Raw genomic sequence first — 23,758 nt, forward strand, 5'->3', positions numbered from 1 at the left:
TGACATCTATTATGTAGTAGTAGCAAACGGAGGCTTGATCGTGCAGACTCCCCCCAGTCCCAGTCGGGACCCTAGTAAGTCCCACACGCATCGGCTTTCCTTAATCGGTGTCGAGTCGCTCAACATCCCTGGGTCCTTAACTCCGTAACAGACTTAGACTAAACAGACCACTAAATAGACCTAGCCGTTGGGTGTAACATCGAGCCATGTGAGTTCCACACCATCTCTTCAAAAAACGAGTTTGAATAATAAGAACAATACGATGGCCCGATGCCGGATACAGCTCTCTACATTTATATTATCAATAGGTAGTAATGAACTCGCCATAGTTAGTCGTTTGTTTTTAGTTTCTCATTCGATCTTTGAGTAACGTGAACTTGATTAGAAAACTGACTACATTAGGTACATACATATGTAGAAACAATCCCAACCTTCATCGAAGCTTCGATATCCCTGCTATCCTAGTGTGGAATCGCCGGGTGATGAAATTGAGCCATGTACGTGCCTCGTTAGCCTTTCCCCAGCGATGGGGACTAATCGTCACTGATCCGCAAACCTGACGATACTTCGCCATGGATTCGACAGCCCTTCCTCGGTGGAGAGGTGCTAGTATTTCCCAGCTAGCCTACAGGAGTAGCAGGAGTTTCTATTTCCCTCTAATTATTACATACATATAACACTATGAGAATCGCGGTAGGCTCAAATTGCCTACCTAGGTACCGCTGATGTGGATTTGTTTGTCCATCATACTGTCCATGGAATAGTCTAACTGGTCTAAACTGACCTAACTTGGTTTAGGAGATTGCCGTTAGATTAGGTACGGTAGTTCGGTAGTGATCACAAACATATGCCTGTGTGTAACTACCATCGTCCTATCCCGTGAGCCTAAAATGTAATATACCTGTTATATCCAAGTCTGATCTCTGATCCAAGCAGGTCGATATTATTATTACCTTAGTTAGCTTCATGTCCAATACATACACAGGGTATATACCCACAACTTGATCCGTGGAACTGTTGTCATAGTTTTAAAATACGACAACCCACGTTTTCTAACTCTCGTATATACATACACTACGCATTAGACATATGTACGTGCAACGTGCCAATGTGCTCGCATGAACAACCGCATACCAACAACACCACTTATACCAACTTTACTTTCTTTAGACATATTGTTCGGGTGTCTCGATTTCTCGATTCTACCCCCCGGCCCGTGTTCAACAGCCGCCTCCAAAAAACCACTTATTAACACCACCTACATCACTTGTCGACTTACCGCCAGATCTGATTTCGGGATCATCCCGCCATAACCATAATCCTCCTCCATCCATCTGGCTGTCGTGCAACCCGCTGTGGTAGTAACTGCTGCACTACCTGACTAAGTAGCAACCCAGGATTAATCCAGGCGTCCGCGGCGACCACGACCTATTTTCTCCTAGGGCTACCAAGTACTGCTGGCTCGTAACGGACGAGGTTTCGCCAAAAAATTAAAGGTATTAGAGTTATAGTTCGCTTTAGCTTGGCAGCACGTATCCGCGGAGTTCAGATCATTAAAAGCACCACCTGCAAGAGGCGAAACGCTACGTCCTCCGTCTCAAGCCAGTGTGATTTGCCTCCCGTGGTGACTATTACCAGCTGCTCGGTCGAAGCTCGTGCTTCCGTGTGATTCTACGCCGTGGGGTTTTGTTTGCCGCCGTACCTTTTATTATTTTATTATTTTATTACTTCATACTGCTAAATCTCTCTCTGGAAACATTGGGGGATATCCACCTTATCCATCTATCCACCATTCTGGAGACAGCTGGAGACTCGACAGCTCGGACCAACGTGATATTCGAGCTAATCGATCGTACCGTGTTTGGTTACAGTTTGCATCTGCCCCCCTCCTCCGGGATCCATCCAGTCACCTACATAGTATGTATGTAGGTAGCGTCTAATCTGGACCTACCCAGTGCACAACATTCAAAGCGACCCCCGGTCCTGTCGTCGTTAAGCTTACATACATTACTACCTACTTACCTCCCTCATACATATCATACATATCATACATATCATACATATATACCTACACACACATGCGCGCATGAGTTACGCGCATAAGTTGTAAGTAGTACAGCAGACTCGGATATTCCTACAATACGACTCTTCAAACATACCTCGCGCATACATAGACTGCGGTCATAATCCTGTAAGTTGTTCGACCTAACTTCGTACCTTATGTACGTACCTTAGTCAAGACCAGACGGAAACTGCATCTTGTTTTTTTTTTTCGGATTCGTCTATCCGTTCCCCGTCTTTAAGCATCTTTCAAGCATCTTTTTTGCCTTTCTCGCCAGTTCCCCAACTCGGGTTTATTCCCATATTCCATATTCACCTTGGAGACCAACACTACCTAACCTACCTATTACCACTACTCATGTACATATCACCACTAACACATTGAAACTGACCTAATCCCGGGTTGGATTCATAATTCCGTCTTACCGTTCGTCATTTCATATCTCTTATAATATTTGAGATCACTTTTTTACTATTTTTATTTCTGTTTCTTTACAATTGGAATATTTTACTGACACTTTTTTTTATTTACTATTACTTAGATACAGTTAAGAGGCAAAACCAAAGCCAAAGCCAAAGCCAAAGCCGCAAGTCGCAAGTCGCAAGTCGCAAAGTCGCAAAGTCAAGTTACTCCGTTTGTTAGGTACTTAAAAGAAAGTACCAAAGATACTTTTGGATAGGTACCTTTTTTTGCCCACCTGAGGGAACGAAGAGCCCAGCCCAAGGACCGAGGACCAGGAAGGACCATTCTCAAGGGTCGTGGGTCCACTATACTCAGCACCAATCACCACCAATCACCATGAAGGGCGCCCTGGGTAGATGGCTAACAGGCACGACACGTACCCCATTCCCAGCGACTAATGACACCGAGCATCCGTTTAGCAGCCGCAGCAGCGCCGAAAATAATAATAATTCTGGCGCTGGTTCTGACCTCGCCGCTGCCGCTGCTCCTACACCAACTTCCTCACATTCCCTCACCTCGCCGTCACCTTCACCACAACCCGCAACTCCGGACGACCAATTTAATTTTCCCGGTCGCAATAACTATTTCGCTTCCGCTTCCGATTCCACCGGCGCATCTGCATTTGCATCTCTTACCGCATCTGGATCTGCATCCCCTCTCTCCCTCTCCCTCTCCGCATCTAAACCAATAGATATCGCGAATAATAACCCAAAGATTCGCAACTCCAATTCCGCCTCGCCGCCTTCAGGCCAACCCAACCCGACCGAACCGGACTGGCTTCAAGTTAACGTCGACGGTGACCTCGACCTCGAAATGACAACAGGTCCTGCGCTCGACTCGGCCGTGAGCCGTAGTCGCCAGGACTCCTTCGTCAGCGCTGGACCCAAGCCTATCTCCATGATCAACCCGAATCGCGAACAGGCTAATCGCGGGAGACGGGAGAGCTTGGCCGGCAGTTTGATGAACGGTATGAGCTGGGGCGGAGTCTCAGTCGGGAGCTTCATTAGAGATGAGTAAGTCGTACCGATTATTTTTAATTCTCCTTTGCTCGTTAACAATTTCCTTGTCCTCATGTTTCTCATGTTTCCTATATTCCCCCCCTTCTGTTACTCATCGACGTTATGCTTCTTGTTACGCAGCGCTTCCGTTTTACCCGACCTGCTGTTTTTTTATACAATAATTTTATGAGACGTTTCTGTTTCTGTTCCTGCATGTGAAAATCCTCCGGTGGCAAGTAGCTAATTATCATGTCTCGACACGAATAGCCTCGTAATGACAGGCACATCGCCGTTTACCGGTGCTCATCAATCGCCCTCATTCCACTCTAACTCATACATCCCCAAGATGGAGGCCGAGTATCTGCGCAACTTCATATGTTGCGATTTGAAGTTGGACACGATGCACGATCTACTTCGCCACTATGAGACGGTCCACACGGGCCAGAATGCTCAGCCGAACCGGAATGGGTCCGGTATCCCGATGCCCCATAGGCTTTCGGTTAGTAGCCGGCCGTCTATGTCGATGGGAGCTGGACGACAAGACTCGCAAGGCTTTCAACATCAGTCGCAGATGGGATCGAGTCAAAGGTTCGGAAATATAGGTAGCAGCAACCTCAGCCCCGGAATGGGTTTCGGTGGAATCCAGATGGGAAGACAGTCTTCGGCCATGGACTCCAACGCCCAAAAGCGATCACAGCAGCTGAACCGAATGCAATCCAACGATGAGATGGATGCTGTTGGTGACATGGAAATGGATGACACTGTCGGTATGATGGAAATGGACGATAACCAACGGACTATCCAACAGACTCGACAAATGTTCGGGCAGCAACAGAGACCTCAGCTACAATTGACCACCCCGGGGCTACAACACCAAGCTCTCCGAACTTCGCAGCCGTCTACACCCGGTGCTAATAACTTTGGCTTCCAGAACAATCCTACAGTCTCATCAGTCAACACTCCCACCTTGACAACGCAACAAGCCGCATTGGGGCAACAAATGAGTGGAAATAAGGATGGGATGGGGGATATGGACTTCTCTTCGCTCAATAACCTAAACCTCAACAACATAGGAGATTTTAATAATTCTAATCTCTCCGAATTTTTCATTGACGATCCGGCCAAGAGGCTCTACAGCCCGAACGGTGGACCGGCAAGCCAGAGAGCGTTACAGCAGCAGATGGCTCAATTTGGACTCGATGCAAGTCAGTTTGGTAATATCACGGATCCTAACCATTTGGCGGCGCTGCAGCGTGCGATCGCAAACCCTGGCTCCTTGGTAATACCGCCGGAGGAGGACAAACCCTTCAAGTGTCCAGTCATCGGATGCGAGAAAGCTTACAAGAATCAGAACGGCTTGAAGTAAGTTAAACTTTTGTTCCTTTTTTTTTTTTTCCGCCTGAGACTTTGTCTCCTCCCCCCTCCCCATTTTGAATTTCCCGGCCCTTATCTTAACATGTCGCTAAATTGATTATGCAGGTACCACAAACAACATGGTCATCAAAATCAACAGCTCCATGAGAACGGAGACGGCTCATTCTCCATCGTTAATCCCGAGACATCTGCGCCTTATCCGGGCGAGACGGGTATGGAGAAGGAGAAGCCACACAAGTGCGAATATTGTCACAAGCGCTACAAGAATTTGAACGGTCTTAAATACGTACGTCATCTTAGGTTTACTACTTTACTACTTTACTATTTTTATTATTTTATCCGTACGTCATATCTACAGAGACTAACAACCAAACAGCATAAGCAACATTCGTCTGCCTGCGAGATCCAAGCCCAAGCGGCTAACATCCGAGCCAACCTTGCAGCCAACAACCAGATGTCCTTTAACATGGGTAACATCAGCCACGGACTTCCCGGAATTGGTGAAGAGATGCAGTTATAGGGTCATCTGTTCTCTCGGCCGTCTTCTAGCAACTACGGCGCTGGCTACTAATTTCTCGAGTTGCGGCCCGGCGTTGATGACCTGTATTCAACCGGAGGTTTCTGGTCCCGCATTGATATTTCGGCATAGATATGTTCATATAGACTGGATACCCCCTTACATACCGTGGCAACTGTACATACCGCCATAATTTCTCTCGGTTCGGAAAAGTTTGTTCTTTACGTCATCTTGGCGGCGTTCTTTGCTTCTTGCATAAGGCGTCCAGTCTAAGATATACCCTCGATAGACTTCTATGCAGAACTCGTCGTCTTTTCTTTATCTCTTTTCCCCCTCCTCCTGTTTACAAAGAGCTGAGCGCGTCTGTTCGGTCACCGTCACATATCCTCATAACATCATGATATCAACATCCCGCTTCCCCGTCTTTTCTAATCACGACAATTTACCTTCTACGACTGGATCGAACATGGAAGAATTACGAAGCCGATAGGGAGATGACGAATTAAGGGAATAAATCACAGACACGATTGATGTGCTCAGAGAGATGAGATACGGCCGGTGAAACAGCAGCCTAATAGCGAGGTTACTATACTCCAGCGATCTAGACTCGCTGCTGCTGTTCTTGTTTTTATTTTATTTTGTTGTCTTTTTTTACTCGAAACAAAAAGGGGATACGCTCGCTTACAGAGAATGTTGTGCCTCACGGCCGATGGAAAAAGCTATATTTTCCGTCCTCTACGTCTTTGTTTTCGGAACGGTCTGGGGGGTAGCCAGGCGTTCCAGCGGTAAAATTCTTTTTCTCCAGCCTTCGATTTCGGTGCACACAAAAGAAAAGAAAAAGTTAAAAGGAAGATCAGAGGGAAAATAAAAAGGCGGCAGAAAAAGTACCTATAATGTACGTCCCCTAGGACGTAGAAAAGGAAAGGAAAGGGAACTTGTTTATAGATGAGGAGCAGCTGGGTATACCGGCTGCTACTTTCCTGTGTGTAACTAATGAATTCGCGATGTTTTTAATGGTTCTACTCTACAGCTGTGTGCTTTTCATACTATGTTTATGATATTAGATTTGGTTACTAGGTATGCTTAAGTTGTGTTAGTTGTACTGGTAGCTTAAGTTCATGATAGGGGGGACTATAGATGTTCTCGCTTTTTCGGGTATCATTATTTTTGTCTCGGTTCCAATAGACCAAATTCTCTTAGCCAGTTTGATATATGTTCGTTCTACGTCTGGTACACATACCTAACAACCCTCCGTCTTACTGAACTTCTTATTAGTCGGTTAGACCACGTGGGAAATAATGTACGTCAGCTTACAAGATCTCTACTTGAACACGAGGTGAAGCAGAGGTATGTATATACAAACCATCGTATTATATCGCCTCGCCTATAAATCCTACTAAGGAAGAAAGAACCTCGATATTGAACTCGTAAAGTAACCCTTGGAGAATATATCCCTTACGACGAGTACGAGGTAGGCCCATGTCTACATCTGAGCTCATCATAAAGGACTACTATAAGGTCTCAAATGACTAGCTTCTCGTGATCTATCACCTCAGACGCCACTCAGTCTTTGCTCAGCACTCTATCTACCAGAAGCAAGAGATTCCTAGCCCCCCCTGGCCTTTACCCACTACACCCCAGACCTAATCAATCTCTCTACGTACTTCCCCTACACAATACATACACCTACATACTTTACACCCCCAGATCTCAAGTCCGTAACACACGGATACCCTTAATCTGAAAACACCAAGGAATCTAGTATACATACACTACTCTACTCAACTAGACACATATATCCATTCATCCATTCATCCATTTAAACCACGTACGTCAACTTAAGCAGACCCAAGCTAACCAGGTCCACCTCACCTAAACCTAGCCGAGGGCACGCAACACCAAACCCACAAACCCACAACCTCTAGCTCAGCCAGCCAGCCAGCCCGCTCGCTCACCCACTCCTTCTTCCCCAACAAGTTAGCATCACCGAGCCTCCTCCTCCTCCTTCTCCTTCTCCTTCTTCTCCTCCTCTTCTCCCTCCCTCCCCCCTCTTACTATGTATGTAATTAGTACTAAACCTACCTGACCTTACTCCCTCGCCTTGCGCGCCTAACCAATCCAAATAAATAAATATTAACCCCAAGCTAGGTTAGGTAAGTCTATCTATCTATCTATCCGTCTACCCGAGCTATCTCCTAGCGCAGTTCCAGAAATACATACCATACCATACATACACTCCCTCGCCCACTCATCCACTCACTTATTACCTTACGTATAACAGGTAACTAACTACCTAAACTAACTAACTAACTTAACTAACTGACTACTATGTACATATGGCCCGCAATCTTAGCCCAGGTATTAAATAATAAACTCGCGCATTAACCCAACCCAACCCAACCCAGCTGACTTAAAAATACGACACTAACATGCTTCCTCAGGGTTCTAGCCTCGATGCCGACACCGACGGAGGCTAATGCAGGGTCTTGAGTCGCGTATTTTAGTTCATGTAACGTACCTAAGGCTACACCAGGCTCCGTAATAACTACCTACCTACCATGATAATAACCTCGCCTAGCCGTCTCCTCCTCACCTCTCACCTCTAGCGTCCTCGACCTTGTGATTATCACATGCACGCCATCATAAGCCACATCTACCATACGCATATGTACCTAAGATACGTAAGACAAATATGCGAAAATTGCAAAGTGGACACTTGAGTTAAGTAATATTAAACCATTGCCTACCTAACGTAGGTAGTTACACGCAGGCGCATACGCACAACATAAGCCCCTTTCTTTAACAACCTAGCTTAGCATATCCTAGCTCGATGCATCTTCCCTTGATTCCGTTCTGTGATGACCTGTTGACTGACTGACTGACTGACTGACTACCTAACCTAACCTAACCTACCCCCCCCCGTCCCCTGAACGCCAAACCATGCTGATTAAAAAATCCCAAGTATGACAACCTCTCTGCGGTTGATGTTTGATTGTATCGATCCCGTGTTTAGAAAAGAACAGACGTGCAAAACCCAGAATTCATATCCATTGCCTCGTACCGGATACACGCCAGGTGCATCTCGAATATCCATAAAATGCAATCCACCTTTCTCTTGCGAGGTAAGCTGAAAATGCGGATTAAAAAAAAGCATTATTCAATGTCCGGATTCCCATAGTCAAGTCCGTCCAAAGTGAATCCTTCGCCGTAGTATCCTGAAGAGTCAGGCCATATCCATGCCTTCCGAGTCGTCCACGTCCGAAGGCAGAGCCTGCGTGTGGTCACTACTCATGCTATCTTTCCGCGAGACGCCAGAAGTGTCGAACCGGCCGCGGCAGTTATCTACGTACTCGAGTTCTTCGCCCGCGATAACTCGACCCTCCATATCGATTTCCTGCGACAGCTCGACGAGTGCCGATCGTGGCAAACGTAAAAACCCCTGAGTCCGCACTATGCGGCCCCAATGCGTTAAGCAGAATGACGCGGCCCGTTTGCGTAGCCACTCCTCGCTCGCGAGTCCTGCGCAATACCAAATGATACATGCGTGCTCTACATCGAGCTCTTTCGATAATCGATTCACGCAGAGGAGACGTAGATGAGGGATGTTGTAGATATTTGACATTACCAATAGCCCGGCAACATCTGAAAGATCAGTTGCGCCGTTGTCGGAGTGGATGCTATCTGTGTAGAGGTAGTATAGGAAAGCCTTAACAACTGTATAAGGCTCCGGAATATGCATCTTCTTAGTGTGGAACTCTGCCATCTGCGCGTTGTACAAACGGGCAAAATGGGGCCATCGAGCTTGGAGGATTAGCTTGTGTACATGGATAGGAGCGGAAGTAGGCGCATCTGGTGTGAGCCAGTTCTGATCCATTGGGGATTCTCCCGCACGAATAAGACTAGAGCCCATCATATCATCATCATCGTAGTCGTCACCAGCGAGAGCGGTGATGATAAAGTCAGTTCCACTTCCAGCCTCCGGCGGTTGGTTAAAGAGTTTTGCGAGATCATGCCCAAGCCCTTTCGATGGCTGGTCTTGAACTCTAGTATGCGCGGTTGGTCTAGCATACTCCGTTCGAGACTCGGAAACTGCGTTATTTCCTAGAAATCCATAGCGTCGTAGGTCAATTTCCATAATATCGCTTAGGTACTCCTCAAAGCCACCCGGGCCAACATCGTTGATAGCGTCAGTTGGGCATCCAAGTAGCCAGGCCTTAGTACCATCTTCATTCATCGTGCAATAGTGCCATTGATAACCCGGCTTAAAAATCTCACGACCATCAGCCAATTTTTGCCATCGTAGAGTATTTAAATCCAAAGCTGAGAGGGAACACTCCTTCGGGGTAATAGTCGCAACAGGGGTGACAAAGTCTAGAAGACATCCGGAAGAATAAATATGGAAATGGATGCCAGAACCTTGCGATGGAACATTGCCTCCGGAAACGAATCTTAGGACAGAGATGGCACCGGGCGCCATCGGAACTTGCTTCTTCAAGTGGAACGAGGGAGTGCTGACTTGAGCTGCCCGGATGTTGGCGGCAAAGCCTGAAGCTGAGAGGGGCGGGGCCGAGCCTAACGAATAAGGGGTCCGCGGCGAATCACTTGACCGACTAGCTATAGTGTGCCTATCCACGGGACCTCCAATCTGAGGCGGAGACTCAAAATCCGGGCTACCCTTCAAGTCTAGCCAGCATAGGTCGCCTATCTTATCCATGTCTCTACTTAATCCGCCGAATACCCAAATCCGATCATTCCTGCAAAAAGTTAGCCTTTAAAAGCGATATAGGGGGGAAGTGTATAACATACCATACATAGGCCGAGTGGTCAAATCTAGGAACGAAGCGCCATGACCTCGACCAAGTATAAGTCTTCAGGTCGAGGTAGCAAATATCCTCCGAGACATAGCTCTCATGACCTGTGATGCCACCAATGATGAACAATTTGTCTTCGTGTAGGACAGCCGCATGTCTGGCTCGGCCCTTGGGGACGGGACCAGAAACTTGAGGCTGGGTCCAGTGGGCGCTCTTCAGATCAAATATTATCAAATCGGAGAGATACGTCCTGTGCTCATTCTCGCCACCGAAGACAAGAAGCTTATCACCCTGATACAAGGTCGCAGTGTGTCCTACCGGTGCATGTGAGTCGAGGGTATACACCGTAAGACATGATAGCCCAACTTACCCATTCTTACACCAGGGATGTCTCCATAGTTATCGACCAGGCTCCATTGATGACTGACGAGGTCTAGCTTTAGTACGTGGTTGTAGACCTCATCCGTGTACTGGTCGAAACCGCCGAATGCATATATTTGATTGTTACCGCAATATGTAACAGAGGCGTTCACCAAGCAGGCGGGTCGCTGGCCGAGGGTTCGTGTGACCTTGGGCCGGTAATTATCCATTATAGCCCTACTCTTCATAGGTGAATTCGTCATGACAAATGTATTGTTAGAGGATACGGCAGACATTGCGGAGGCGGATACGGGGGTCGGCGCATTCGAAGTCGCTGGTGTGACAGCCGGTAAAGGGAGAGCCGGATGATGGTGTGTCGAGGTGATGGGTCCACCAAAAAGGGAGTGAGCAATTGCGGATGGAGTTGAGGGATGGGCCATGATTTGGGCTACTGTAAGGCAGCGGAATCACAAGTTGCAAGGCTGCGGATATAGAATTGAGAAATCGATCGCAAGGCTACGTCGACATTTCTAGTCCCTTTGTTCGCAAAGGGGTTTGCGATAGGGACAAGAAACTCAATAAGACGAGTTGATTAGATTCAATGAATATTATAATACCAATGTGGGCCTTAGACCTTGGAATATCGGGAATGAAGGGCCAGTCGTCCTTGTTGTATCATCCAATATTTGGTCAAGTTGGGTGTAGTATTTGCTAATGGCAGGGGCAACAGGGGTTGTTTTCTTTCGCTATCTCCGGTTGTACAAGGGTTTTGCTAGCAAGATTTATGAAAGTGGGGGTGATGCTTATGTAAATACAAATGAGCCGATGTTTCACTTGAAGTCAAACGCCACAAGTTGGATAACTATGGTCAGACGGTTTGACAGTATTGAATGACGCACAAGCCATCAAAGAAAATATACATTGATACATTTACTAATACCTAAAATGGCTTGGGTAAGTGCGCACAGTTGTTCAACCTAAATTTGGCGTAGTGCAATGGGTCATGCGGTTGCCCTGCGCAACCTAAATCCTCTCCGATCCACTTCTAGTAAACATTTAAAGTCACCAAGTGCACGACGAATTTAACATTTGATTCTTCCTTCATTACAACCCTTTCAACTTTGCTCATCCGCTCATCCTCATATTCTCCTCTTGCTTGCTGCCGTCTAAGGCCAAAATATTACCAAAGCCTCTCGCACAATACTTTCAAGTCCACTAGATCTCATCACTACTACTTTCCCTTGAGGACGTATAGTCATTTGATCGCCCCGCCGACTTTAAAGTTGTTCTACGCGAAGGCATTCTTCGATTATCGAACACAACGTCTAATACTAACCAATAACCAAATCCAGGAACCATTAACTTGAGTCTCTTGGAGCTCGTTCGATCTGTCGGAGCTCTCACTTACTCATATAATACTCCCCCGAGACATTCAGTTGCTCTTCATCGGAGTTAACAGTTTCTCATTTCGATACACAATAATCGTCATACTCTAGATAATTAGACACTATGGCATCTGTTGCAGTATCAACTCCCTTAAAGTCCCACAAGGGACTTTTCTCCTCTCGTACCGCTGGCGGACGGATGCCCCTCACACCATCCCCTCGTCAACGTACCACAACTGTCAATGTTCCCATCAACGTGAACTCATCCCCTTTCACGCCCGACAAGAAGTCTTCTAGCCGCGATACATCCCGCCCAGCCAGCAAGTCAGTGTATGGAGGAAACCTATCGGCACACCTTGCCAAGACAACCTCAAGATCGTCTCACCGCAATTCACCCAAGTCTAACCTTGCCCGCGGTGTTTCCACCCCCCGCAAGGCTCTTGAGCTTGGTGTATCCGACTTTACCCTTGTTGGTACAGGACAAACCAAGACATCTTCTAGCCCAAAGCCCAAGAAGACGGCAGCGCCTTCAAGATCAAAGTCCAACAAGACCACCATTTCTTACGCTGCGGATCGCTTCATTCCTAACCGAAGCAACAGCTCTGCTATTGCTAATGCTGGATCTGGAAAGCTTGATTCTCAGGAGAAGAAGAAGCAGCGATCAAGGGCCAACAGTGGTGAAGCCTCTGCTGTTCTATCTTCCGCTACCGATGATGCTATCGCCGCGCTTGAAAGTCTTAACATTGATGACGACGAAGCCGCCAGCTACTCTCGTCCGTCGCCTAACACAGTAGCGTATCAAGATTCTCTTGCAAATGCTTGTGGTGTTAACCTGAACACTCGCATTCTCCAATTCAAGCCTGCCCCACCGGAGTCTTCTAAGCCTATCGATCTTCGTCAGCAGTACAACCGACCGCTTAAGTCAGCTAATGCTAGTTCTGCTCAGTTCCGACGCCGCATTGCGACTGCCCCTGAACGAGTCCTAGATGCCCCAGGCTTGATTGACGACTACTACTTGAACCTGCTCGATTGGAGCTCTGGCAACCAAGTTGCTATCGGCCTGGAGCGCAGTGTCTACGTCTGGTCAGCCGATGAAGGCGCAGTGAGCTGCTTGTTAGAGACCAGCGCTGATACATATGTCAGCAGCGTTAAGTGGTCCGGTGATGGCGCCTACGTCGGTGTTGGTCTTGGGACCGGCGAGGTCCAGATCTGGGACGTTGCTGAAGGCATGAAGGTGCGCAGCATGTTCGGCCATGACACTCGCGTTGGTGTGATGGGCTGGAACAAGCACCTTCTCTCTACTGGTGCCCGAAGTGGACTCGTGTACAACCACGATGTTCGTATTGCCGAACACAAGGTGGCCGAACTTGTATCTCACACTTCTGAAGTCTGCGGTCTTGAATGGCGATCTGATGGTGCCCAGCTTGCAACTGGAGGCAACGATAACCTTGTCTCTATCTGGGATGCTCGATCGCTAGCTGTCCCCAAGTTTACCAAGACGAACCACAAGGCGGCGGTCAAGGCCCTGGCCTGGTGCCCGTGGAACATGAACCTCCTCGCGACTGGTGGTGGCTCTTACGACCGCCACATTCACTTCTGGAACACTACTTCTGGCGCCAGAGTGAACAGTATCGACACTGGTTCCCAAGTCACCAGCCTCCGATGGAGCACTAGCTACCGTGAGATTGTCAGCTCGAGCGGATTCCCTGACAACTCTCTCAGCATCTGGAGCTACCCTACTCTGGTCCGCAACGTCGAGATCCCTGCTCACGAGAGCCGAGTTCTCCACAGCTGCCTCAGTCCTGATGGACAGATGCTTGCCACCGCAGGTAAGAGATAACCTATATGTGCCAAATTTTGAATCTGAAGAACTATAGCTAACAATGTCTTTTAATAGCTGCCGACGAGAGCTTGAAGTTCTGGAAGGTGTTCGAGAAGAAGGCTGGTGCTACCGCGGGTGTTGGTGCCAGTGGCTCTTCCAGCAAGGCACAGATGGCCAAGCAGATGACCATCCGATAAGGCGCCATGTAGATCTCGTGAATGTCAGGAAGCATCATCGATGCTCAACGAACAGTAGGTACAATTTCGCTCTGGCATCTCTAGGTACTGCATTTGGTGTCTATTTAGCATGGCGTTGGGGTATCCTCACGATATAGACCTAGAAGGTTTTTAATCAGGATACGACTTGGTCATGAGCTACGAAGCGATAATGCGTGCTATGGGAGACCGCAAGGATGGAGTTATAGTGATTATAATTACGGAGTTTAGGGGGGTTCAATTGCGCATAATAAGGCAGGAATAAGGGTAGCTAGATAGTCGACATATCAATAGGATATGAGATTGGCTAGTATTCGCTTATTTGCCGTAGCTGACGCGGCATAATGAAGTCATATTAATATTTCAATTGGCCTTGTTCCTGTTTTGATGTCTTGTATATGTTTAGGTGCATGTTCCTTATTAAACTATTCCTTATTAAACGCTACAAATTCGTCCCAATTAAGAGGCCAATTAAGAGGTAGCATGTAATTTGTTGGCTGTCGTCATTACCTCATTTTATTTCATTTGACGTGCCACGGTAGTGGTAAAAGGTACGTACCTAGTTGCTTAAGCGGCGCTGGCGGCGCAGTGACTTAGGTACTACCTATCGTACTACCTATCTTATCTAGGCTGTCTAGGGCGATTAAGTAAGCGCGTAAGCGGCACTTTAACAAACCAGGCACTTTCAAGCCAACCTTCACGAGAACATCACCAACCAGAGACACTCCATCGTCGGCCAAATCCGCTGCGCCAGTGTACGACGACAGAAAACTACGTGCCAGTTATTAAGTTAATACCAGAGAAACTAAAGACTGAATTTTGAGCCAGATTTGAGAGGGCGCACGGGGAGGAAGCTTGGGCAAAACAAAAACCTTGGTTTCGTCTTCCGTACTTGCAACCGCTTTGACTCGCAAGCCGCGTCCAAAACTTCAGCGTTCGCAACTCTGCTGCGGTCTTGCAACCTTGCACAACATTGCATTCCTAGGTATTCATTGTGACCGTACCTACATTATTTACCAGGTATTCCACCTGTTCGTCAGACAGGATTTTTACGTAAACCAACAACTACACAACCCTGCTGCCGAATACCGTACCCAACCTTTCTGATCGACCCGAATAGTCGGTCAACCCGCGGTCATTTATCGCCATGTCCAACTCGCAGGTCGGCAACGTCTATCAGCAGATCATCAACGATGTCCTCGAAGCTTCGCGAGTCGATTTCGAGGAAGGCGGCGTGGACGAGGGTGTTTTGGATGAACTAAAGAGGGTGAGTAATTGGCTTTTTTCCCCTTGTTTTTTTCTTTTTTTTTCTTCTTTCTCTTCCCTCTACCGCTTATCCCTTAAGTCGATCGGCGATCAACAATTATTGATGCATCGTTATTATTTCTTTCATTTGGACGGGGATTTCCTAAAATATTGAATACTTGAGAAATTATTTTCCAATATTTAATGAGTTGTCGACCAAGCCATGATGGGCACTATATAGGCCACTTTACTATGCTGGTTATAGGCGAGGCCGAGGTTGGTGAGAACTGGCGGATTTCGTGAGGGGCGGGCAGGCACTATTTGGGCTTTTTATGCCTCTGCGCCCGCTGCAAATCTCCCAGTGACTCACGTCATTTTTCATTGGCTGGATCCTAGTCCACTCACGTGCCTCTTACTGTGCGCGTTTATCCTATCAGCTCATTTGTTACTTGTTACTTTCGTTACTTTCGTTACTTTTGTACTTATATCCCTCCCCTTTTTAAATCAACCTGCAAGGAACAATGCTTTCGTTACTAGCTAAACCCCTCACCGAGTAATAAAGAAAGATGGACTACTTGGCTAATATTTTTTTATCAGGGATGGCAGAAGAAGCTCTCCCAACAGCAGTTGGCGACGTTTCCCTGGGATCCGAAGCCAGACGCCCCTGCTCCCCCGCCCCCGGCTCCTGTTGTTGCTGTTGCACCGGCCCCTGAGCCTATTCCTCAAGTTAATGGCTCTTCATTCATCCAGGAACATGTTCCTCAAATTCAACAGCCTCAAGGTCTTACCATGCCTATGGCTGGTGGTCAGCCTTCTAATGGTTCTGGGGTCAAACCCGAACCTAGCGTCAAGACAGAGCCTGGCCTTGACAATGGATCCATGATGACCCAGCAAAGTGGTCCCGCCGTTGTACAAGAGCGGGTATCTCAACAGCTCCAGTCCATGTATGGTGACCGCGCAGCAGCTTCCATCAACAAGCTAAGAGAGCAGTCATTTCCTCAGAACCAACAGAGGCCCGGTAATCAACCTATCCCGCCCAACTATCAGGGCCAATATCAGCAGGGTCACCCTCAACAGCAATACCGACCTGGCATGACCCCTATTCCACAACAGCAGCAACAGCAGCAGCAGCAGCGCATGACCATGCCAAATGGACAGAGACCTCCCCCCTCTCAGCTGGATGGCGCAGATGATGCCGAATCTCATGTCGGTGTTGTTATGCGTCGTACTTCTGCCGGTGAAAATGTGGAAATGGGACGAGTTCAGATTGACAACCTGCTCCACGCCCAGATTGCGGCCAGGGCTAAGGCTATGGAAGGTGGTGGCCTGATGCTACCCCTTAAGCGCAAAGGCAAGGATCAAGCTGTCTCACAGCATAGTATACCCCAGTCCGGCGGTATCTCCCAGTTTGATGGTACGGATGATGGTGTGAAAGACGAAGGAGACGATGACGCAGACGCCATCAATTCAGACCTCGATGATCCCGACGATAATATTGAAGATGATGATGAAGATGAGGATGGCGGCCAGATCATGCTCTGCATGTACGACAAGGTTCAGCGAGTCAAGAACAAGTGGTAAGTTTTCGTTATTTCGAGAGATAAATCCCATTGTAGTTGCTCACAACAGAATAGGAAGTGTGTTCTCAAGGACGGCGTTCTAAGTGTTAACGGCAAGGATTACGTATTCCACAAAGCGACTGGCGAGTACGAATGGTAATCACGAACTAGAACTTACGCCATCATGCTAGCATGACTTTGTACAAGACCTGCTTTCATTTCTTTTTTTTGTTCCCGGCGCGTATTTGATTAAATCCAACCGCATCAAAATTCGCCTTTCTGCATTTCGTCCTCCCGCTATGACAAGAAGCATCTGGGCAATGATTGCAGATAGAGAACAAAAGTTACCTTGCTCGATATTAAAAAGGTAGAACTCTAGTGGGTTTTATTAAATGCAAGTTTGCGTAGGGAGGCATGATTCGTTAAGGGATACTCGCATTGATTTTTTTCTATTTTTACTATGGCATCATACCTGTGTGGTGATGGTGACGATGAAAGTTGATCCTCGTTTCGGGCATTTTGGCCGCCGGGATGAAAGGCGTGCATGGGGGGGCGCGGAATAGACATGTCCTACTACTGCCGGTATGGATAGATAGTACTCCAGGACAGCTGTACTAATAGCAATATTTTTTACAATGAAATTCTGTTTATAATATAGAGTACGACTTCGTCTTGCTGAAGCGCCTATTGTGAATATGGTTCGGCTCAGCTCGGCTTTAGCTAGGACAGACTCCGGACGGCTACATTAGTTGCCGCTTGGACGTTCTTGGAGATATACAATGTATATAATAGGGAGGGAGGGTGGCAAAAGGGAGTATGAGTCAATAAGCTATGACCAAGGCCGTCCCGCCGATCGATCTGGTACTACGTACCTAAGGCAGCCTGATATTGTCTCCGTCAAGCATCGAGTTGGCACGCAGCCTGGTCTGTGACTCAACGTTTATAGTCGGCATACGGGAGCATGACTCAGAGTCGGGGATCATAGGGAGGGAGGGAATACTTGCCTACCTATGTATTCCTATATCCTTGGCCTGTTGATATGTATTGGCGTAGCCCTATCCGTATGTGTGTGTATCATGTGCTTACTATGTATGTATAGCCCGTTTATGCATTATCGACATACCTAGGTACATGTAGTCGCCCCGTAGGTTGGGGTACAACATATGGTGTAAGTAAGTAAGCATGGGTTGATATACATACATAAGGCTGCATGGTATACAGTGTTTGTAGGAATGGGTTGAGTATAGGTATATATATGTGTGTATAGGGTCGGTAAGTAGGTAGGTAGGTATATCCTAGGTACACACCGGGTTAAGATAGAGTCGAGCCTGGCGTGGTGCTGTGGGACATGGATGTAGGTGGTGGTTAGGGAAGTTATATATTCTTAAATACGGCCTCTCCTTGGAGAAGTTCTTACGGGTGTATTGTTTTGTTATAAAAGACTCTTTTTGGGCGTGGATGTATGTACTGCATATAAATGGTGTGTGGTGTACCTATCTTATGATTTTACTAGATATCGGGTTTAATGGCATAATATAATCTATTAGGATTGCGAGGGAATGATGTTGACAAATTAACGAGTAAACTATCCTTGGATGTATTATATTAAAGGCGACTCGTACCATAGGCATGTTTCTCTCCTTATATCTGGGGTAGTTATCTAGTAAAATTCTACTCTACCTACTAATATACCTTGAGGTAGACACCAGCATTTAGCACGTCGTATATTTAGGTGAATAGTAACGTAGATAAAAAAAAACAAAATATGCATTGCAAAAGTGCGAGTAAAATTACTAGGCCTAGCTCTATCTTGGTAACGTATTTTTGCTATAAAAATACATATATGTATTAATCGCCGCATACTCTCGTTTAACTCCACGGGTTATTGGATATCGTATAACTTAAGAGTGCTTTCAGCGGAGATGAAGGGCACTTAAAGATGTACCTTGTCGTCAGCTTGTTTCACTACTTAACTATGTAGCTGGTGGACTGTATGAAAATCTTTAATTTTTTCGTGGCTTTTTTTTTTGTATGCTCGCTCCTCTAGGTATATTGATACATATAGTTGAAGAAGAAGAAAAAGAAAAACAGAGACGAAAGGAGAGAAAAAAAAAAGAAGAAGGTCGGGCTAGGGGGTTTGAGTGTAAATTGAACAGGCGATTTAAGACTGAGTCTAGTGGCTTGTGTTTTTACCGTTCAACCAACCTAGCCCGTGCGATTCCATGCTTTGTAGAAATATATACTAGATATGTATGCAGGTAGCCTTTGTTTTGCCGCCTCGGGGTATTAGATACGTTGGTACTTAAGGCACCCAGTATCTAACCTTACACATACGGACTTGGACTTGGCTGCTGGCAGTCAACGCAGGTTTTCAACATAGTAAAAGGTAGTAGTAGTGGTGAGAATAGTAACTTGGAAGCTCACCCCATAGGATACGCAGAAAATATATGGAAGAAGTTACGGTGTAAGCACTATTAAAGTGGCAAGACTACCTATATACAGCTTCAGTTGACTATTTTATATTCATCGTGAGATTCAAACGCTATTATCCTCTTCCCCACCCATCTCGCCAGCAGGGCCATATTACAACTACTGTTACCTAGTTGCTACGTACGTAGTTACCGAGGCCGCCTAAATTGTTACTATCCTATGCGGCTACTAGTGAAGAAAAGAATATCAAAAAAAGAGGTGATTTGACCTGGATGGGATTCGAACCCATTCATTTCCTCACGAATAGCGGTCGTGGTAGGGGGGAACGCGCGCGACAATATCAGCAAGGAATGTGCTACAACTACACCACCAGGCCTTTTCATCGTTGGGTACTGGACATCCTGCTTTTTGCAAATATATGCTGCTTGTGCATGCACCACACGTCTCCCCAGCGACGACAACATGCAAGCGGCAGCGTGTATGCCTACATCCTTCCCTTGGACCTCCACCTACCTACCTTAGGTAACTTAGGCAGCAGTAAAAGTGAACGAACCCCCCAAGCATAAGAAGATGTGCTTATTTCTCGTGGATATCTACGCCTAACAAAACGTGCCCCCCCAAAGCACATTCCACGAATTCTGGGGCCGTTCTCAAGTTACCCTCCCTCTACATATAAACAGTCACTGTCCTCTCTTAAAACGCATGAGATGTAGGATTTCTGGGAGGAAAGGGGCTTAAATAATACAAGAAGAAAATACCTAATTTATATATCATGCCACGCTGCTTTCCTGAGAAATTAGCAAAGGACCGCTCTTACGACACTAACTCTGTGATCTACCAAAGAAAATTAATGTTCTTGGCAGAGCGTTCAATAAGTTTCATTGGTATAGGATATATATGAGAAAACGGGTTTCCAAGCCTCGGCATAATGGTGGTATGACTTAACACTTAACATCGATCACTGCTTATTAATAGGAAAATCGCTAACTATTGCCTCGTTACCTCGAAAAGTGAGGCTATGGATTAAATTACCGTTCCGAGCTATCGGTGTCGGTTAGGTCGTTGCGAGTCCGTGCAGCTTCCGGCATTAAGAAAATTACTTGATAGGGAGCTAAGTCCCTCCGAGTAAAACCTCCGGCGGATGTCGTTGGAAGGCCGGCCCCGGGATTATGGGAATTGGTAAGGAATGTTGGTCGCGTGGTATCCGAAAGAAGATCGAAGCCCCACTGCTATATGACTAGCTTTTCCTATTAGTTGCCGTCTAATCCCCGCGACGGTACTATGTACGTCGATCGTCAACCTACACTATGAGATGCTTGCGCAGCTAGTGGCTCTAGTCTGACACGTGGGTCGTCAACCAGGTATTGATTGTCTGGGTTTGATGGTATGTTGGACGCTATATCTATATGTTTATACAGATATATTTGAAGTAGGCCGTTGTATGGTGAAGAGCTAAGTCGCATATGGAAGTTCGGCTCTTTACGTGTATGGATATGCATCCTTTGTTATGCTGGCTTCGGCCGGCCAACGTAGCTGGGGCCGCCAGGCCCGTATAAATGCCGTTGACCAACGCATAGGTGATATAGCGTTGGCGTATTGATGAACTGGGGGTCTCTTGTATTCGTATGGAAGCATTGGGTGGGACTGGTTAGCTTCTTTACGACCGTTATAGTCTAGGTGCCGCTCGCCTTGACCTGCTGTGTTGGATTTGGTGAGTATTCCACGTGTACTATATATTGGGGCATGTGGTAATTAGACTATGACGAGAACCATGCGTTGTTTCTTTTTTTTTTTTCCCGGGAACCAAGAGAGACTAAACCATCTCGCGTTTTGAAGCCGAGTATGTTGTTATGATTACACGACATTATTGGGTGCCGTGGTGTTGGGTCGCTCCTGTATTCCAATTTTAGTTGGTACATCCGCTCGTGATATCTCTGCCTTAACCTTCATATACCTATGCGCAGGGGCCTCGAATACCTACTGGTCTCCGATTTTGCTCATAAGTACTGTACAATACCTACCACACCCTCATTCCTGATTTCATTATGCATATATCGTTTAAATATTAGTGTAAACTGGGGTTTGATTAATTAGCTTAGGCCGCCTATACAACCCTCAGCAAAGTGGACTACCTAGGACTTTTGAAACTGGTTAGATTCAGCTGGACAGAATTAATGCGTTAGAGCTTGGCAAGGGTCAATGAGACTTTTGTTCTTGATAGCCTTTATTCGTGTGCTAATATAGGTCGATTAGGTTAATAAGTGACGACGTGGCGTTTATAATATGTGACTTATACTAGATATCGTTTTAGTTTTATATAGTGCCCTCATGTATCTCTTGTTGGGGACGAGCGACAGGGTTAAAGCCACGATTGTGTTAATCTTCATGATTTACGTAATGGTGGAGTGTAGGTGAGCCCATTGTATGTATGCATGGCTTGTTGGTAATTCTGAATGTGAGGTCTGAATAAGTGGTCTGTCGGCAAAACCCCTCTTCCGCGAACTGCGGCCAGTGTTGGGAGTTGGGAATATCTGGGAATATCTATCTATCTAACCTAGAAGAAATGGGTGGTTCTAAACACGGGGCTGATAGGAGAAGTTCTCAAACCTAGTAATAGGTAGTGTATGTAACATGATCCTTGACGGAATCCATCTCGTAGATGTGGAGATTTAAAACCACATTTCTTACAGAGTATGGCTGTATGAATGATGGATTGATATGTTAGTATTAGTGTTAGTACATACATATATATGCGAAATGACAAGGGCTAAAGGAGCTGGTGTACACTATGAGGTAGTAGTGTAAAGTGCGGGACAAGCGGATGAAGAGAAAAATGGAGATTGGTAAAATTGGGTTGACCCGACAGACTGGTAACGAACGCTTGGGCGGTGAGACGAGAAAACTACAGGCCCGTTAATGTATCTAAAAGACAGGCATTTCGGGATTTGTCCTCGGGCGTCCGGCCCTAACTAGGAAGCTCGATGTAACCTCGTCCGGTAGTGACGATTATGATTTGCAAGAATCTTGACTTTTTGCATACCAGGGTGCCAAATTCTTCGCCCTACTTTATCATATGTCTGGTAGACCCGTGGCTCCCGGGGAAAAGAAGTTGAAAATCCCGGCTGTCTGACAGAATCCTTCGTCTATCATAAAACATTCCAATCACCTGATAACATTTCAATGCATATGGTGGCGGCGTTCCCGAGATCCTTAGAATGGTGATATGAGTTATGTTAATTCAAGAGGCGGTCAGTTTAATAGATTAATATTTGTGGATCTTAGAATAAAAACCGACTGGGAATTTATTAAAGCGTAGTTGACCGTCGCATAGTTATTTATAACCGGTAGTATTATTGTATATTATGTAAAAATATAGCTGGTGATAGTTCGATAGAATTACTTCCGTGGGATTGTAATTGTTCGCGTTTGGTTACTTATTAGCCATGCGAAGCCACAGGCTTAAGAAAGTACCTAGGTACCTATGACATTTGGTACTGCGATGACTAAGGTAGAGCGCTTGCCGGGGTACATTGATGACTGTACGTTCTCGGGTAGACCGTGCAGCGTGCGGCGTGCGGCGTGCCAGGATCGACAATTAATAAGCTTCTAAACGTTCGCCGGTGAGTCTATAAGTTAGTAAGTCAGTAATGCGACGGGTCATCGCAGTCCCAAGTCTATTTTCTGCGAGATCTATCCTGCCAGTCATCAATGCAGGTACCAGTAAGATAACCGATATCATATTTTTTTTTTCTTTAGTTATAATACGACAGACGAATTAGTCATTTGATATGCGGCCGGCCGTCGCAAGCTCAGCTCGGTCGCTCGGTGTCCAATGAAATGGCACCGAGACAGCTCTCAATGTAGACAAACGTCGTACATTCGTATTTGAAGGACCGATGAATTAGGATGATCAAATATAACACGAAAAATATTCATCTATCTAGCCTAAGCTGATAGAGTTGCAATAGAGTGCTTTTTACAGCAGCATCAAGAGCGGTCTGCTTTCCACGGTGTAATCCGATTATAAAATCAAGAAATATGCATTAGGGTAACATATGAATCGTAGATGCATCAGAGATCGGCATTGGTCCAGCCTAGTAGCTATTTCAGCTGAGTTGTCGGGTCGGCTATGGCCTATCGGGTCAGTTTGATCCTCGGGCATAGACACCGGGCCGAGAGCAGGGGTGATGCCGAGTAGATGTACATCTAAGCTGACCAGTTGCATTTGCCTTGACGTGAGGATGACCTAATTTCTTCTACGAAGCGAAGAAGAGGGGATATGGCCTGGGACAATGCTTTAGTTAGTACGGGGCTGTAAGACCACTGACCTGTCGGAAGCGGTTGTATCATTTCTGGGTTTCTGGGTTTACAATGTCTTCACTAAAGATTTCCAGTCCCGAGACAACTTGCCAACGCAGCTTTTAGTAGTGGAGAATGCCAAGACCTAACTTAATTGCGTTCCGTAGTGTCGGGTTCGACTCCGTTGCTATGATTGGCTTCTGTTACAAGGGCTCATCC

At 46.5% G+C, this 23,758-nt stretch overlaps 4 protein-coding genes across 4 annotated transcripts; 3 read left to right on the forward strand and 1 right to left on the reverse strand.

The window, feature by feature from the left end:
* Positions 1–2,860: 2,860 nt before the first annotated feature.
* GL218_06335 (Transcription factor SFP1) lies at positions 2,861–5,416 on the forward strand (the record flags this gene model as incomplete). The annotated part of the gene is made up of 4 exons (XM_033583042.1): positions 2,861–3,537; positions 3,790–4,884; positions 5,002–5,182; positions 5,273–5,416. 4 exons carry the CDS (start codon positions 2,861–2,863, stop codon positions 5,414–5,416), a joined length of 2,097 nt encoding a protein of 698 aa, XP_033434014.1.
* A 3,220-nt stretch (positions 5,417–8,636) lies between these two features.
* Positions 8,637–11,024, reverse strand: GL218_06336 (RING finger protein B; the record flags this gene model as incomplete). The annotated part of the gene is made up of 3 exons (XM_033583043.1): positions 8,637–10,167; positions 10,220–10,538; positions 10,595–11,024. 3 exons carry the CDS (start codon positions 11,022–11,024, stop codon positions 8,637–8,639), a joined length of 2,280 nt encoding a protein of 759 aa, XP_033434015.1.
* A 1,069-nt stretch (positions 11,025–12,093) lies between these two features.
* On the forward strand, positions 12,094–13,988 carry GL218_06337 (WD repeat-containing protein slp1; the record flags this gene model as incomplete). The annotated part of the gene is made up of 2 exons (XM_033583044.1): positions 12,094–13,798; positions 13,867–13,988. The coding sequence occupies 2 exons, from the start codon at positions 12,094–12,096 to the stop codon at positions 13,986–13,988; spliced, it is 1,827 nt and encodes a 608-aa protein (XP_033434016.1).
* A 1,165-nt stretch (positions 13,989–15,153) lies between these two features.
* On the forward strand, positions 15,154–16,970 carry GL218_06338 (Transcription initiation factor IIA large subunit; the record flags this gene model as incomplete). Its single annotated transcript, XM_033583045.1, has 3 exons — positions 15,154–15,273; positions 15,849–16,828; positions 16,886–16,970. The coding sequence occupies 3 exons, from the start codon at positions 15,154–15,156 to the stop codon at positions 16,968–16,970; spliced, it is 1,185 nt and encodes a 394-aa protein (XP_033434017.1).
* Positions 16,971–23,758: the final 6,788 nt, after the last annotated feature.

Source organism: Daldinia childiae (genome assembly GCF_008694065.1).
Source record: "Daldinia childiae strain JS-1345 chromosome Unknown Scaffold6, whole genome shotgun sequence".
Lineage (NCBI taxonomy): Eukaryota > Fungi > Ascomycota > Sordariomycetes > Xylariales > Hypoxylaceae > Daldinia > Daldinia childiae.